Consider the following 18,521-nt stretch of genomic DNA (forward strand, 5'->3'; position numbering starts at 1 on the left):
AATGAATCAAGGACATTGTGAAATTCATCCAGGGAGGTGAAAGCCTCCTGGTTTCACATTACAAGTCACTGCTAGTGCAGGCAAAATCAAAACCACTCTGCAGACAGGATTGAAGAACCTTGAGAGTAAGTACATATTCTGATCACTGAAATATGATTTTAATGTTTTATTATGTTTCCAATAAAGTTAAAGAATTGTTTTTAGCCACATTTGAGGCTTTTATTAATGACTAACTTTCCATTAATTGATTACAAACTGCAGAAGCACAGAAAAGGAATGAAACTTTATATTTTTAGAGTTTTAAGTAGCTTGAAATATATTTGCTGCAATTAAATATATTGAGAGGTATCACAATTTTGAAATGATACCATAGCAAAGGCTTTTAAATCAAGAACAATAGAGCAATCGCACACAGTTTGTTTGTGTATTGCCACGGCTATTTATAATATTTGCTTATTAACACATTATGATGTATTTTTTGGGGGTAAAAGGGAAGAAAAATAGCAAAACTAATGTGGCTGATTTTATGCCTGGCAGATTGGAGTTACCTGTGCCAGTGTAAAAGTGATACTATAAATTAGAGCTGTCAATATTGACATGCTAATAACTTGTTACCCCAATTTTTTTGGGGGGTAACATTTAGGGTAACATAAAACATTTGGGGTAACATAAAACATTTGTTTTACTGATGCGCCAAGTCTCAAAACAAGCAACAAAATCCGCCATTATACACACATCTGGCAATTAAAACAGTGGGGGTTTAAACATAGGAAAAGTTCAGTTTGGTGTGCTTATGATTTACTTCATTCAAAACACCATAATTACTTTAAAACATATACAAAAATATATTGTCTTCATGCCATACGTTGAGTTTGGTTTCACTAATAATAAACATATATTTGCATAAAGCATCCATATTTGTCCATGTTGATTAGAGTATTAAAAACTTGAAAAGTATAAATTTAAAGTACATTAAGAACAGATAAATATGTGTGATTAAGTTGCGAATAATCACGTGTTAACTCGTAAACAATTGTGCGATTAATCACGATTAGACATTTTAATCGATTGACAGCCTAATATAAATCTTTTATCAACTTTCTTTCATTGTAGCGACATTATCTGAATTTGATCAGAGTATCAGCTGTGCAGGATGAATGGAAGCATTCAGAGGCGTGTGGTGTCTAAAGATGGCCACAACAACATCCGTATTGACAATGTGGATGGCATGGTGAAGCTCTACCTGCATGATATTTGGACAACAGTGGTGGACATGAAGTGGCGCTACAAACTCTCCCTCTTTGTGTCTACCTTCCTCACAACCTGGTTTTTCTTTGGCCTGATTTTCTACCTCATTGCAATGACAAATAACGACCTTAACACTGAACAGGCATTAAACCACACACCTTGTGTGATAAATGTGGCCACCTTAACTGGTGCATACCTATTCTCCTTAGAGTCACAGACTACCATCGGTTATGGTTTCCGACACATCTCTGAGGAGTGCCCCCATGCCATCATAACACTGGTGTTGCAACTGGTGCTCACAGGCCTGGCTGAGATCTTTGTAACTGGAGCTTTTCTGGCCAAGCTGGCACGGCCAAAAAAGCGGGCTGAGACGGTCAAGTTTAGTCAGTTGGCATTGATTTCCAAGTACAAGGGCCAGGTGTGTGTGATGGTGCGTGTGGCCAACATGCGCAAGAGCCCACTGGTTCAGTGTCAACTCTCAGGCAAGCTGCTTTTTCCTTATGTCACTGAGGAGGGTGAGAAGATCCAGCTCCACCAGGAGTCTGTCAACTTCCAGTTCGACTCCAGTGAGCAGTGCCCTTTCCTTGTTCTGCCTCTTATTTTCTACCATGTGCTGGATGAAAACAGTCCTCTGGCCAGCCTCACTGCTGAAAATCTGAAGGTAAGAAACTTTGAACTGGTGGTCACCCTGAACGGCACTATGGAGTCCACAGCTTCCACCTGCCAAAGCCGTACTTCCTATGTTCCACAAGAGTTTCGATGGGGCTATGAGTTTAAGCCTCTGCTATTTGGCACACACAAGGGCAAGTACGTTGCAGACTTTCACTATTTTGATGAGATTCAGCTCAGCAACGACTCCTCGCTTCTTCAGGACCCAATAAATGAGAAGCTCCTTCTTGAGCATGAGTACCATAAAGACTGAACAGAAGAAGAGAACACTGATGAATAAGGGCAGAGGACAACAGTTATAAGTGATTGTGCTGTTAAAAATATTTCCCTACTCAGACTATTAATTAAGATGATTATTAATAGAGACACATAAGAGAGTCCTTTCCTTGTTTGTTAATCCTTTTAGGAATAGTATAAAAATTTCTCTAACATAAACCCCATCTTAAAAGTCAGTGGTTTGGCAATATGTTTAGCACTACACCCTCTTTGTTGTACAGATCAAAGTGACTTCAAAGTTCACAGATAATTATGTATTCATCAGATTACATGGATTTACTGAATAGGACACTACATAGTGAATAGAGTGTGGTCACAGCATGCAGATTTTCAGCTAAAGTTTTGTAACACACACAATAGCAATGAAGGAGGTGAGGGTTATTAAAATGCAATGAATAAGTACAGCTTACAAAAAGGATAAAATCACCTACAGAATAGTAACAGATAACCATGACATGACAGAACATACTATTTCTATACTGAGCTAGTGTATGGATTTTATATGCAGTTGCTTAACAAAATGTTATTTGCTGTACAGTTAAATTATAGCATCATAGAAGAACAAAATGAATCATTTAACAAATTTAACTAAACTGAATTTCAGTTACAGCTTATACTACAGTGCTCTCATTTTTGGATTATGACATTGGATGATATTTTTTACTCCTAAGAATGTTTCGAACAGTCTCATGTTTCTAGATTTGTTTTGGCAACATACTGAATGGACATGCAAAAGATTCTTAGGAGAGCCTGTGCTTCTATTTACACACACACACACACACACACACACACACACACACACACACACACACACACACACACACACACACACACACACACACAGATTCTTTTGGCATCAGTTATGATTTTATACATATTTCTTATTGGTTATAATTAGAAATATGGTATTGATTTGTAGTTGTTATTTAAAAGTACAGTAGTTTGTAATAAGAAATGCATCTTCATCTTGCATCTTCATCTTCAGTACAAATATAAATTCTATGTAGACAATTTTTAATAATTAATAATCTTTAAGCCATTCACTATTAAAACTTCTTCCACTATAAAAACTAAAAAAAAAAAAAAAGAATTTATACTATTTTAGCACTCAAAGCAAATAAAGTTATTTAATAAAAATACAGATGTTCAGTTATTTTTTATTTATTATAATAACACAATGTCACATAAAAATCGAGTTTGGTTTTAAAATAGTTTATTAAATTTTACTCAGTAGAAAATCATATAATTTATGAAAGCATGCTTTCCTCCATTTGTCAGCAATCTCAGAGCATCAGTCCAGTTGTTCAGGTGTTAGAGATTTTACGGATCTATTTTCACTCAATTCTGTAAATGCTGCTAACACTGAGACAGGCCTGAATGCCAAACCACACCAGCTTTCACAAACAATTCATTTGACATTTGTGCACATGGCTTATATTTGTAAACAATCATATATAGAGCTTAAAGTTTAAAGGCCACAGCTGTTCACTTACTTTTGCTAAATTTGGTCCATGTTTTTTTTTTTCACGTTTTAAAACTATCATATAAATGTCTGTATTTAGCTGGCTGAGATCAACTCGTAGTGTTTAAATGCATAAGTTATATATTTGTCATATAAAATGAAATATAACACTGAAATGTATAGTTCAATCTAACAAACGCACAGCGTTCGCGACTCAGAAAATAATAACAACACATAAACTGGTACTTTGGTAAAAACCTCCACCAATGTGTGAAGAGCTTCTTCAATAAGGCGCTGATTTCAATAATCCACCTCTGTCTAAAAATGTCTGAGGTCATTTTAATCATTTAAAGAATCTTTCCATTTCCAGTATAATTTTTTTTTTTTACAAGCTCATTTTCATGGTCCTTCCCTTTATGGAAAATGACCAATAAAGTAAATATTCCTTCTCTTTCTCTCTGTAATGCCATATGAACTACTGTGTAGTATAAAACTGATAAATATGGCAGTTTATATTCAAAGCATTAACACTTAATACTTTTCTTTACATTCCCTCCAACTCAATCCCTGACTAATACTTAACATTTTTCTTGTTTTCTCTCTATACTTTTCTCTTACTTTCACAGCTTACCCACCTGTTTTAATTCATTTACAACTTAATTAATTTACAACTTACTAACTTTCTCTGATATGTTTGTTCAACTTAAGGTAGTTTAATATTTAAAACATATAGATTAATACATTTCATGCACCTACATTTTTTTGTCTTTGGTAAATTAAAAGCCCTTTTTACATGAATGCAACTTATCCTCTTTCACTTGTCCTCTTTCACTGCTTCTGACCTTACAGTCTTGAATATGCTGGCACAGTCTTGAATATGCTGGCCATCTTTGCCAGCCTTCCAGGGAGCATTTACAAGCTACCTGACCTTCAAATATTTATTGTATTATATTCAATTTGTGCGAGACCTTTTGTTTGCATTGTTAGTTTGCATTCTTTGCATAATCTGAGGCAATTTAGACTCACTGTTGTAAATGTAATTGAGAACCTCCTATAACAAAAAAAATTATTGGTTACAACATCTTATCAAATTTTGGTTTCTTTAGGTTTTTGTTGTTGTGTGCCTCCTCCGTGTCTTACTTCCTCCTCCTGTGTAGAAAATTACACCACTGTATCCAGTTCCCTGGCTCAGCACGAAGCTGCTATTTTCAGCCTCTTGGGAAAGCTCCAGTTCAACTCAGGAGAAATGCTGTGATTTTTCTGCCCACACCTAGTAATAGGTGCCGAGATGAGGGGGCATGTGGGTGGCTGGATGGCGTGGACTGGGGTAGAGGCCGGCTCCTGGTGAGTTCCAGTAAGGGTTTGGCGCACCAAAGAAGCCGGAAGACGTGACGGGCAGTGCTTGAGGGTGAGGTGAGACAAAGTTCATTTTCTGGGTATGGGGGTGGTAGGAGCTCATATAGGGCAGATCAGAAGGGTATTTGTACATGGCTGACTCAGGAGGATGAGGCTGTAAGGCCTGGGCAATGCCGTGGAAGTCAAACTTGTAGGCATAACGTTTGCCATGCACTTTGGTCATGATGTTTTTGTCATAGTAGTAGCGCAGAGCACGGCTCAGCTTGTCATAGTTCATGTTGGGCTTGCTCTTACGCTCTCCCCAGCGGCGAGCCACCTCGTCCGGGTCTGTCATCTTGAACTCGCCATTAGTGCCCTCCCATGTGATGCAGCTCGAGTTCGCACTGTCTGAGAGCAGCTCCAGCAGGAACTGCCACAGCTGGATTTGGCCCGAGCCTATGGAAAAAATTACACAAATACACATTGTTACATTCACACTCACATGATGCCAAATATAAATACAACAGAATATTGTTTGTTAGATAGATAGATAGATAGATAGATAGATAGATAGATAGATAGATAGATAGATAGATAGATAGATAGATAGATAGATAGATAGATAGATAGATCTCCCCATAATAAATAAAACATAAAAAAGAAAATAGAAAAAACATTCTTAAATCCCAGAGAAAATCCGACAAATTGAACTGCAGATTGATAAATTCTTCAAACTGTTAAAAAAAATACAACAAGCATAGTTCATTAGCTGCATACTGCAACTCCCAAATTTTTAAATGTCAGTTAAGAACGGTCTTTGGGCAGGTGAGCCTCAGGCCTACAGGCCTACTGTATATAGTATATACTGTATCATCATAATATTTCACAACAATCAGACTCCCCCTTACCCAAGTGAACAAAGACCTTTGTGGTAAAACTACATATACGCTGTTTGGATGGTCTGTTCTAGCTGAGGTGGTGGGGCTAATTTCTGGATCAGAAACCTGATATATAAAAGCCAGCCAGATCCACTGCTAGGAAACACTGTAAATCAATTTTGGAATTTTTTTTATCAGCCAATCCCCCCACCTTCCAGACAGCTCTCCTAGGAGATTCAACAGCTACCAGCACAAAAGGGTGAAGGCTTACACATGCTTTCTCTTTGACAGATGAAGTGCTGCTGGTGCTGCATCATGGGGTAGCATAACACATTTTGTGTAAAAAAAAAAAAAAAAGCCTCTAGCCTCTTCCACTCAGAAATGGCCAATTTTGCCCCCATGTCTCCTAATTATGGGCAACTGTGCAACTTTCCAGATTCAACTTTTAGATTTTCTGACAATAGGACGAATGATTTTCTGTTGTGCCACTTGGGAGTCCTAATTATGACAATTCACATCTAGGCTTAGGATGCAAACTTTACTGATATTATAATTTAGTCAATACCTGGGTTTGCCAGTCTGCTGCTTGTTGGACCCAAAACCTGATATGGATCTGACATATGCAAAATGTTCGGTTAGTGCATATAATGTAATGTCAAATTTTTAACAGTTGATTAATTATTGCAAATGTATTTGCATGAATACTACTTTACTGCAATATACTAAGTAATGTGTCATTGCATTGCCATGATGAGCATTGCTTGTATTATTTCCCAGCTCTGATACATTAAATTGACACAAAAAAAAATTATTCTCACCAAGCTGTGGCCTCTGCTCCTCTGTTTTGGTGACAATGGCGGGTGAGGACTGTGCAACTAACACAGACAGAGGCATCGAAATATCACAATGTTTCTGATACTGTACAACTAATTGCCATAATTTGTTACTATTTCAGGCAAAAGCCAGTGTCAGTCAAACAAAAACATAATCATGCCTGAGAATTCTGGTCATTCTTTTGAAGTTTTTTGATCGGCAAAGTAAAAATAACAGTCTTGAATTGTTTGTATTTACCTTTATTAGTTGATGCTGATTGGGGTGGCCATGCAGATCGTCTTGCAGCTTCATAAGCCAAATCTGAAACAGAATGGAAATGACTGCACTATATACTATATGCAATTGCATTTAACCCCACAGGAGGGCGTATTTTTGTGTGCACCATATCAGTCTGTCAGTATCAGAGAAAGAGAGAGAGAGAGAGAGAGAGAGAGAGAGAGAGAGAGAGAGAGAGAGAAGTAAGAAAAAGCGGTGTGCCACATTTCACGACAAAGGGGAAAAAAACAGCACCATGATTGAATATGCATACTTGAACATGATGCATTCTGAACTGCAATTAGTCTCCTGATTAGACCATGTAATGTTCTTATAGTAATCAGATATAAATAGCGAAGCAGAGACAGAACTGACCTGGTCTTGCAGGGGCTCTCGGAGTGTCAGGTGGGTAGACAGGAGCATTGGGGAAGATGAAGCTTGCACCTCCTGCACAAGATAGTTCTGATTACAACCAGATCATGTATAACACATCCCCACAGTATACAGCTGAGTGTAGATTTGCATCCTCAAACATTCTGAGGTGAAAATGGCAGCATTTATTTCATAGGGGCCAAAAATGGCATTATTAACTCTGATTGGTCAAAATGTGCTGAATCATTTTGTGAAACAGCATGGCCTAGGAGAGTTCTGCAATTCTTTCTGTATTTTCTGTTTTCACGTTTAAATTCTACATAAAAAAATAAGTTCAACTTTCTGTAAGGACACATTTAATAAAAAATGTTGGAAGAAGGCTGAAGTGACAGTATTTTTTTATAAAAGTCAGATGTTAAGAGGTTTGTTGAGGTTGATTCCCTAAAACGCATAAAACCGTTAATGAGCTATAGAATAACTAGTTTACCATCACTTCAAATTTTACTTCGAATGGACCAAACTTATGATATTAAATAATTGTTGAATTTGTGTTCAATCTACTTGAACTCAAACTCATAGTTAGGTGACATTCACTTTAAACCTGACTGAAGCATGAATTAGTCCTTAGTTAATGTAAATGTTTATTAAATACAGAAAGAAAGATGCTTCTAAACTGGGTGTACACTAGGCAGCTGTATGTATCTGTTAACTTGTGACACCTGAGTGGTATCACCCAAACCGGCAAGCATTTTCAAGTGCAAGAAAATTAAATAAACGTAGCTAACTTCAGCACAGCATGCATCTGAAGGCCCAAAACAAACAGGCTGTAAGCAGAGTGCTTGATAAATCTAAAAAATGTTTCAGATCAATGTATTAAAGCTGTGCAGTGAATATTTTGGCCAATAGACAATGCCAGATCAGAAAATTAATTCTCTGTGCTACCAAAGCTGACTGGTGCCACCTGCTGGCCAAAACTTCTTCTGCACAGCATTTTGGCTCCTGCTCCTCAGTAAAGCCACTAGGTATGTTGGCTGTGATGCACATACGGAGCACCTGTCCAGTTGGCGAGTGATGCATGAGCCTTCTTACCTGTGTTACGTGCATGCATTAACCGTGGCGAGTTTTGCAAGGCTTTGTCAACATCGTCTGAAGTCAAATGGGGAAGTGGAGCTGAGGAAGAAAACATTCTTTTGAAAGAGGGGAGTGGCAAAATACAAAACATATAAATAAAAAAAAAACCAGCAAAAAAAAAAAACATGTGGTGTTCTAATGAGATAGAGAGAAAAAAAAGGAGGTAGATATAGAAAGAAAGAGGGACAGGAAGAAATGAGTGAGAGGGAAAGTAGCAGAAAATGGGAGGGGAACATAAATAAAGAGCTCCTGGTGTAAGTACGGCACATGCTGCAAAATGCCAAATGAAACATTCAGTCAATCTTTAAAGTTAATAGCATGCAGTGTTCCACTTTTCATGAAAAATGTTTTTACCGTGTGTGTGTGTATGTGTGTGTGTATGTGTGTGTGTGTGTGTGTGTGTGTGTGTGTGTGTGTGTGTGTGTGTGTGTGTGTGTGTGTGTGTGTGTGAGTGAGTCACTCACTCTCCCGTAGGTAGTGCAGATGAGACAGTAGGATGTCAGCATTGTAACTGGGCGTAAGTCGCTGAAAGTTCTCTTTGCTCATCTTGCAGAGCTCCTTGCCATCAATGTTGTGGAAGAGCGAGACGTCCACCTCCAGCAAGCCATACTCCCTTACAGCCCACTCCAGCCACTGACGCACGTGATCTGGTGTCCATAGTGTCGGGTCTACAACCACACACAAGCAAACAGTTATATGTTATGCATTTTGTTGATGTGCAGGTGTATTCGTATGCATATTGTTGCACTCACATATGAACAATTAACTATAAACAGTTATAACAGCTCATTTCAGTTCATTCATTTAGTAACCACATTATAGTGGTCACTGTCAGGATAGATTTGTATGCAGTCCTAGAAACAATGGGCAGGAATACATTTTAGATGGGACACACACACACACACAAACACACACATACACACACCCACCTGCCTACACATACTCACACACAATAACTCACACATGGGACAATTTTGCATAGCTAATCCATTTAACAGCATCTAAACCAAAGAACCCAAAGAGAATTCATTGGTGCACTGGAGGAATATAAAATGTATATGTTCTATACAAAACAGACAGTAACCAGTGGTGGACAAAGGAGTTAAAGTAGAGATACACTAAGTAAAATATTACTCCAGTTACAGTAAAAGTGTTCCCTCAAAACTTTCACTTGAGCAAAATGACAATAGCATTTGCTTTCAAATGTATTTAAGTACAGAAAGTACTGAGAAAGTACTGAGAAAGTAATGATTCATTATGGCTGAAATGTCCTATAATCATGTTTGTCACAAAACTCTTGCTTAATCAACTTACACTTTAAAGTTACTATTTTAAAGTAACATCAATCTATTAATAGACATCAATCTATTAATATAATTATATTAATTGGTCAAACACTGATTGATATCTATTTAAATTATCATGAGAATTATCATTTTCCACCACTACATATATTGTGGCAAGTTAGAGTCAGGAGTTTCTTCCATTATTTATATAATTGCCTCCTTACAACTTAGGATCTAACAGGGTTTCCAGTTAAATCCTGAGCTCAGGTTACAGTGTGTATGCAGTTTTCTTGATGTAACCTGGTGGTTGGTTCTGGTGTTTTTCTGGTTTTCTCTCACCTCTCTAAAACTTGCCACATTATGTGTGATGGACAGGAGTCCAATGCAGGATGTATTTCTGCCTTGTACACTAAAGTGCATATTCATTATTATATTGATTAATAAAATGTCAGTTCATCAAGAATTTTAAATCACTAGGCAATAAATATGATTGATTATGATGCTAAAGTCTATAGGAACTTTTTCTGAACTTTTTGTAGGACACCTTTTGGTCACTACATAATTCCATATTTTTTTTTTTTCATTTATTTATTATTATTATTATTCTAAAATATAGTACAAACAAAGAAATATTTATAATTATATAATTATTATTGTTATCCTATTTGTACTAGTTTTAAATAGTACTTTGAACAGAGATACAAAACACTTCTGTGCATTTCTCAATATAAACAGTAGAGGGGAACAGTGGAATACAGTGGAGTGGAGTGCAGGACACTCACTTCTTCCTTTAGACTTGCTAAAATAAGTTCATTCTGATTCTGTTCTGATTGGACAGGACGGTATTACTTGTCGTGCCTAAAATCTGGCCAATCACTTAAAAAGCACATAGAGTTACGGTCTGAGTGTGTAACACTTCCGATGCATGGCCATGATGTTGTTTTAATCTTTACTAAACCTTTCTAACCTTTCGTAGTCTCACTGGGCTCTGCTGACCCTCCTTTTATGAGGGAAAGCTCACAAATCTGTTCAGCCCTGTGCATTTAGGGATGTGCTTCCTGCCGCTGCATTCCTGTGTCCCCTGTGTCCATTGTCCCTCTGCAGAGTGAAAACAGGATGCACTAAACATGCTGCCTTGCTGTGCCTGTCAGCTTTAGCTGAGGAGGAAGTTGCATTTGGGCTTTTGGGGACAGAGTGTGTTGCTCAACCTGAGAGAACCTGGCATCTGATGCATTAGAACACACCAACGCAAATACTCAGACACACGTGCCCGCGTTCGCATTTACACACACACACACACACACACACACACACACACACACACACACACACACACACACACACACACACACACACACATACAGAGAAAGATAGAATTGGTAGTACTTCTAAAAATATGTGTTGTCAGGTAACAGACAATTGTGAAAATTATATTATGAAAATTATTCATTATATATAAATATATACTATGATATATCATAAATAGTCAGGTAGTCAGATAGATCTGTTAATTCTGAGCCAGTGTGTGTGTGTGTGTGTGTGTGTGTGTGTGTGTGTGTGTGTGTGTGTGTGTGTGTGTGTGTGTGTGTGTGTGTGTGCTTGCTGGGGAATCTCTAAGCTTTGTTAGGAAAACCTCTTTCTTTTAGCAAAGTTTAATGGACTACACCCACTCAGGGTTCTGACCCAAGGAAGAAGTCCAGACAAGCCTAACACACACACACACACACACACACACACACACACACACACACACACACACACACACACACACACACACAAACAAAAAATAGCTTAAGCAAATCTAACTAAATGAAGACAAATGAAAATAGGTAAAGCTCCAGTTTAATGAATGGCTCATGCATCAAAGAGAAGAAGTGTGAGAGAGAGAGAGAGAGAGAGAGAGAGAGAGAGAGAGAGAGAGAGAGAGAGAGAGAGAGAGAGAGAGAAAGAGAGAGAGAGAGAGAGAGAGAGAGAAAGAGAGACCTGCAGGTACAATGACTCTGCGCTCGTTGGTTGTCATATTGGGCGGGGCAGCATGTTTGTCCTCCATGTAGCTGATGCAGGTCATAGGAGCAGCATCGCCTCCACTTGCCATCTTTCCTTTACCCACACTGCAGTCATCTGGAGAGGTCCTGTATACACACACACACACACACACACACACACACACACACACACACACAAACAGAAATGAAAATATTTTGAAGTACAAGCATAATCCAAGCATTTGTTCAAATAATTCTCTTTTGTACAACAGGCAGATAGAAGGAGTATCAGGCAGATACACAGAAGTCTATAAAAGTAAAGTAAATCATTACTGATCTTTGCTGCGCATTACAGCTCTGAAAGCCAGAAAATGAAGACTGAAGGAGCTACACATATTAAATTTATGGTCTTTCTGGATCCAAGATCCACCGCTGCTTTTCATTATGAGCTAAACATCTTGTGAGTGAATGTTTTGCGCCTGCATGACCACCACTTCCTGTTTGGTCAGCGGACTTGTGGCACTTGCAACCGAATTGTGGCCACATTTGCTTCAATTTTATTAAGTTTACATGAGATGTGGCTGCCTAGAGTTTCGTATGTATAAACATTAGTCTGCAAATAACAAACATTTTACATGATTATTACAAAAGGATGTGTCATATTCTGGGAATGAAAGTTATCCCAAAAAAAGCTAAAAACATTTTTACTGGCATCACACTTATTAATAGCATAATAGGTGAGACCAACTGCTGTCAGATATATATAATTGTTTTCTGGAGTTCCTGATATCCAACTGGATTTTATAAAGCCTGAACTTATGAGCAAAAAATTTAAAAAGAATTGAATGTTATCTTTTTACTTTTAATAGTATAATTTGTTCCTTATATATATATATATATATATATATATATATATATATATATATATATATATATATATATATATATATATATATATATATATATATATATATATATATATATATATATGGGAACACATTTGGCATTAATGACATTAACTCTTGATATACCAGTTCATTCTAAATACAAGTGAAAAAAAGGGAGGATAAGACCGTCACTTAGCAGTCTCACTGTTTCAGAGTGGACATTTGTATTCATAAATTGTTGTATCTTGAAGGTGCAGTCTGGCCTAAGCCTGAGGCAGCAGATGTGCAGGATCACTGCTGGAATTTCCCATCAGACACAGAACAGCTTGCCAAGGACACGAACAGCCTACAGCTTTTTAAACTATTCCAATCATCTGTTAGCCACCTATTGGTCTTCTTTGGAACAGCAACTCACAGTAAATAGCATTGCTCACTAAAGCCTATAAACACACCTGTACACACCTGTAACTGCAGACTCCATCATGTGCCACTAAGGTCTTTTTAAGAACATTGTTCCCATTTATATCTGAACTGTTTAACTATCTGAGCATAACCATTCATTAAAAAATACTTTGTTTCAAATCTGTGTCTCAGGCCATTTAACAAGAAAGCTCCAAATTGTCTCTCACTTGGACAGCAGGATGGTAACCATATTGTATTTTATGTCCTAGGATCAGTTCCCACATTTTAGAGTTGAGCAGGTTGGGCAGAAGATCACATGGTGTCACTCGTCCAAGAATTTCTGTCAGGCTGTGAACAGTGGCCATAAAACCATGTGGTGGTTGTGTTTTTTTTTTTATAAAGAGCTAAAGAGGAGATTTAACAGAAATAATTGGACATAAATGAAAATATGAGCATTCTTTCTAGTATATACTGGTGCGTTCAATTGAAACTTTTTGTGAAAGATTAAAGGTGAACAGCTGCTAATTGTCATTCAAGTGCAGAACACATCAAACACAGATATACACACAGACATGCAGCTACACACAAAAACAAAATTATTCTTTAGTTGATCCTCAAGTTAATTTAGAAAAATGGCTAAAAACATATGGGGTCAACGCCTTGACCTTGACTTACCGGGACTTGGTTTACTTCAACTCTATGAGAAGTAATTGGCATAGCCATAATTACACAGTTGCTAAACAACTTGTAAATATTAACATCAAGCACTGACTAGCTAATGACTGACAATCTAGTTAGCTTGCAGCTAGTCATTAAACGTTTTATTACAATATCAATGTAAACTAACCATGAAAACAAGACAGGAATTAAGGAATACCATAATTTCCCTCAAATGTGTCTTTATAAATCGGATATCAAGTATTGTTGCAGTGTATTTACACTTCCCTGTGTTCCATTATATTAAGAAACATAACCAAGTAATCACATTGCTAAATGTACGTATAGAGCTCCTAGGCACATTAATTGTGCATCACCATTTACAATGTCAATGTATAAAAGTTATAATAGATTAACCACAAAGATACACTGCAAAAGATTTATTTAATACAAAAGTTAACACATATTTACACAATGTAGAAATGGTTCATGTTAATTATGACTAAATTTTTCTGATCATGTATGAAACAAGTTTTAGTTCTTATAGTTCTTTGTGCTTCACATTGCCTTCTAAAAGCCTATATTCTACCGACCTCCCTCGTTATAACCTGTCTTTATTGCTCAGTAAGTCAAAAATCTTTTCCCTCTGCATCTATCTTATCTATAATGAGGTTTAATGAATAAATATTTTGCAACAGTATTGCAACATATATATTGCAACAGTTCATAAGGTAAAGTAAGGGCTTCATAAAACAGTTGTTTCAAGTTTTGGATTCTGCTGCAGTTCAACGTGTCACTATCTAAATGTGTCTGAGTCTGTGTGTCTTTCTATGTGCATGCTGGTGGATTCTGAGCCCTGTGTGAATTTGGCTGCTGTGCTTCTAATGGATCCAGATGGATATATTTCAGCCCACAAAACCCAAACAGCCATTTCTCTATCCCACACCGCCCTTCTTTTCTGCACTGGTAGCAGACATCTCAAGTATCAGTTTTAAGCAAGGCAGGCAAACTCACTCGTATTGCTTGTATTAACCAAACAAACCAAACATACTGACTCAGTGACTCACTGACATGCTGACTCACTTACTCTCGCTTACTCACTCACTCACTCACTCACTTACTCACTCACTCACTCACTCACTCACTCACTCACTCACTCACTCACTCACACACTCACTCACACACTCACTCACTCACTCACTCACTCACTCACTCACTCACTCTCTCACTCACTCTCACTTACTCACTCACTCTCTCACTCAATCACTCACTCACTCACACTCACTCACTCATTTACTCACTCTCTCTCTCACTCACTCACAGTCACTCAGTCACTCACTCACTTTCACTCACTCACTCACTCACTCACTCACTCACTCACTCACTCACTCACTCACCCACTCACTCACTCACTCACTCACTCACACACTCACTCTCTCACTCATTCATTCACTCACTCTCTCACTCACTCACTCACTCACTCTTTTTTCTAATTCTGTAAAGCTGCTTTGAGACAATGTCTGTTGTGAAAAGCGCTATAGAAATAAACTTGACTTTACTTCACTCTCTCTCTCACTCACTCACTCACTCTCACTTATTTACTCACTCACTCAGTGAGTGCCTATTTGGCCTATATAACGTTTTAGCATAGGTTAAACGAGAGTAAGCACAATACAAGCCAATTATAGTGCTCACCTTGATCCGTTCACCTGACCCACTCTTCCGCCTCCTCCTCCATTGCTGCACTCCATCTTGATGGTGACACGGCCAGGTGGAGGGGTGAGCCAGTCCTGCTGTGTTGCTCTGGGACTCAGCTTACTCTGGCCATACTCACTCACTGCTGATGCTGTCATGTCTGGCTTGGCCTGCTGGGCCACGCTGTAGACACACTCAAACAGAGATTGGTCCTCACTCACCACCGACAGCGCCTCCTACAGACACAGAGGAAGTAGAGAGAATATAGTAAAACTTTTTTTTTGGCTTCTCCTATTAGGGGTCGCCACAGCGGATCATCAGCATGTTTGATCTGGCACATGTTTTTACACTGGATGCCCTTCCTAACGCAACCATCCCCATTTATCCGGGGACCGGCAACCCTCCCTGGGGAGTGGCTGGGGTTGGTTCCCTGACCGGGGATCGAACCTGGGCTGCAGCAGTGAGAGCGCCACATCCTAACCACTAGACCACCAGGGAAAGTAGAGATAATATAGTATATATGAAAAATTACTTCATCCAAGAAGTAGCTGAAGTAGACAGAAACTATACTCAAGTAGAGGTTGTGTAAGTGCTGCCAGTAAAACAATTATCCCAGTAACCAATTAGGTTAAAAATACTTAAAAAATGGAGACTACACTCTTAAAAAGCATTCAAAATCTCATCTAGCATCGTAAATGGTTCTTCACTTTGTCTTCTAAAGGTTCTAAAAAGGAAAAAAAATAAATACCAAGTAAAACCCCTTTAAATGTTAGAACTGTTAAAAAACTTTTTTTTTTCTTTTACTGTAATTGCTACTTTTAATCGAAATAATATACACATTTGCCAGTCACTTCAAAGAAATTCAATATTTAAGATCTCAGTCACTTTAACAATAGCATGGATGAAGGTGCCATACAGGCTGAGTTGAGCATTTTCAAAACAATATGCTCAATCTTTGGATACAGGATTTCAATTCTGAAGGGAAATCGAGGATAATTACCAGCCTGGATTCAAGATATTAAGCTTTATTCTGCTGGCCACTCTTTATTACAGTGTTGAACAGAAAAGCTTGAGTTGGATGATCTTACAACAGCAGAGGACCACACTCCTGTCAGCATGTTAGTGAAATGTGTGTCCTACTGTGAAGGTGTGGCAAGCATTTAAGACCCAAAGCAACTAATAAATGAACTCATAAAATGTACCCTATTAAATAGATCAAAATCGGAGCCAAAATTGGAGTCAGAGACTGTGCCATAAACAGAGCTGACATATAATTGCAAGTGCACGATTAATTTTCTAAAGTGCTACATAAAATTCCATGTTAAGTAATATTGTGAAGTACATTATTAATTAATGCTGTATGTATGTCAGGGCAATGTAAAATGTTAAAATGCAGTCATATCATTTCTGCAAGGATACTGATTTTACTATTATCGCAAAAAGATGTAGGCCAGGAGAGATTGATTTGCTATTGGCAAGCAAGCTGACATTTTTCACCATTTTAATTGAAGTAATTGAATTTTAATGGAAAATGTTAGATAGATGGTAGATAATTTTCATCGAGCTCTGACATGTGCAGTAAGTTACCCATTTAACTGGAGAAGTGCTCTTGTTGTGCAGCCAGTGGAGTTTGCTTAAAAATAAATGTCTGTCTAACCTTATATAAGCTATTTCACATGTTCACTAAGGTATGGCAGTCAATAAATGATAAAATTAAGCTAGTGTAAGGTACCTTTGTTTATGTTATCTCTGAGCGACATAGTGGAGAACATGCAGAGGGTCTGTTGGAACAAGTTGCAGCAGAACAGGAAATCGACTTATGTCAAGAATGGATACTGTCAAGAGTTTCAGGTTCATTTGGGTTCATGAGGCTTGATTGTCATGTCCAAATCTGTCAATTATCTCATAAACCCTGTATTTTAATTTATAAGCAAATAAGTCCTACAAACCATATTAATTGTAAGGAAAGACATAGGGTATAGATATGGGGTATGAAGATATTGGGATCTCCCTCACATTTAAATTACCTCCCTGCTATGACTATATCTACTCATATATGCAGTCATTGGCATTACTGAACAATCCTTTTTTTAGTTACTCTTAATAATTTATTTAAGTAAATATAATAAAGAACGTCCAATGTGTTACTCTATTGATTTAGTCACATTACATATATACTACAATATGAATTCCCCAAAATGAAAGCTTCTCAAGCCCTGGCCCCTTGTCTGTGCGATAAATCGAGCAGGTCTTTGCTCAGTGAGAAAAAGAGGACACCATTTTAGGAACCAGATTAAAAAAGCACCCTAACAGTTCTAGGATCATGACTCAGATGCAAAGGTCATTACTTAAGTGTTGGGCTGGAGCAAAAAGAGGCGTCAGCTTGCATTTGCAGAAACCACACCCACCCATTTCCCACTGACTTTGTTACTGTAACAGATATACACACGCACATACACTCACTCAATGCCCGAATTCCAGCCTCACACTTCCTCTGTTTTTTTATCTTATGGAACAACTCATCGGGACAGCCATTACTGGAAGTCAGCATAAAGCCTGTCTTGAAGTAGTAGGATGGTTTTGGGCACAGAGAACTTTAATCTGCTCAGAAGGGCTACGGAAAACTGCAAACATTTTGCCAGACTCAAATGAAAACAGCTTTTGTGTTCATGTTTGTGCAAATTGTGGTTCCAAATCATCCATTTTTAGTGTTATATAATCAGCAACTATGAAATACTTAGAGTTTGTTGTTTTTTCCAACTGTTCTACTGTCAGCCATTTTCAGAGTCTGTTAGTCCTTTAATGTCAGTTGAAGCACAAAAAACAAAGCAGTGTTTTTTCCATCCATCCTATCAAATCTACATATGATTTTGCTTAAATCAACATTGTGAAATTTTATTAGATGGAAACAGCATGACACCTTCGATGTAATCACCTAATCAGCAGGAAATAACATAGCTCATCTTTCAGTAAGAGAATAAAGAGTAAAGCTGAATAAAATCTGAGGACTCATAGTTGCTGTGTGTTTTTTCCAAGGAATGACTAACCTACTATGCATTTAGTTCCAGAGTTTAGTCCTGTATATTTAAACCATACATGGCAGCTCTGATAAAGCTATTGCTCATATGTGCTCATTAATTGTGTTCGCT

At 37.7% G+C, this 18,521-nt stretch overlaps 2 protein-coding genes across 6 annotated transcripts in view; one reads left to right on the plus strand and one right to left on the minus strand.

The window, feature by feature from the left end:
• On the plus strand, window positions 1–4,702 carry kcnj15 (potassium inwardly rectifying channel subfamily J member 15). Its single transcript, XM_083569172.1, has 2 exons — window positions 1–125; window positions 1,114–4,702. Exon 2 carries the CDS (start codon window positions 1,154–1,156, stop codon window positions 2,168–2,170), a length of 1,017 nt encoding a protein of 338 aa, XP_083425298.1. The 5' UTR covers window positions 1–125; window positions 1,114–1,153; the 3' UTR covers window positions 2,171–4,702.
• Window positions 3,390–18,521, minus strand: part of erg (ETS transcription factor ERG) — a 27,790-nt gene continuing 12,658 nt past the window's right edge. For 3 of the 5 annotated variants that reach the window (XM_083569118.1, XM_083569121.1, XM_083569119.1), the window contains exons 2-10: window positions 15,373–15,608; window positions 11,730–11,878; window positions 8,925–9,128; window positions 8,419–8,499; window positions 7,333–7,404; window positions 6,940–7,002; window positions 6,687–6,743; window positions 6,434–6,481; window positions 3,390–5,446 (exon numbers count right to left, since the gene is read on the minus strand). In XM_083569118.1, the coding sequence (XP_083425244.1) occupies window positions 4,926–5,446; window positions 6,434–6,481; window positions 6,687–6,743; window positions 6,940–7,002; window positions 7,333–7,404; window positions 8,419–8,499; window positions 8,925–9,128; window positions 11,730–11,878; window positions 15,373–15,608 (1,431 nt within the window). In that variant the 3' untranslated portion in view covers window positions 3,390–4,925. The remainder of the gene's footprint in view (window positions 5,447–6,433; window positions 6,482–6,686; window positions 6,744–6,939; window positions 7,003–7,332; window positions 7,405–8,418; window positions 8,500–8,924; window positions 9,129–11,729; window positions 11,879–15,372; window positions 15,609–18,521) is intronic. The other 2 variants (XM_083569120.1, XM_083569122.1) reach the window with 1 other exon arrangement.

This window comes from Silurus aristotelis (assembly GCF_946808225.1).
Source record: "Silurus aristotelis genome assembly, chromosome: 18".
In the NCBI taxonomy this organism is placed as follows: Eukaryota; Metazoa; Chordata; class Actinopteri; order Siluriformes; family Siluridae; genus Silurus; species Silurus aristotelis.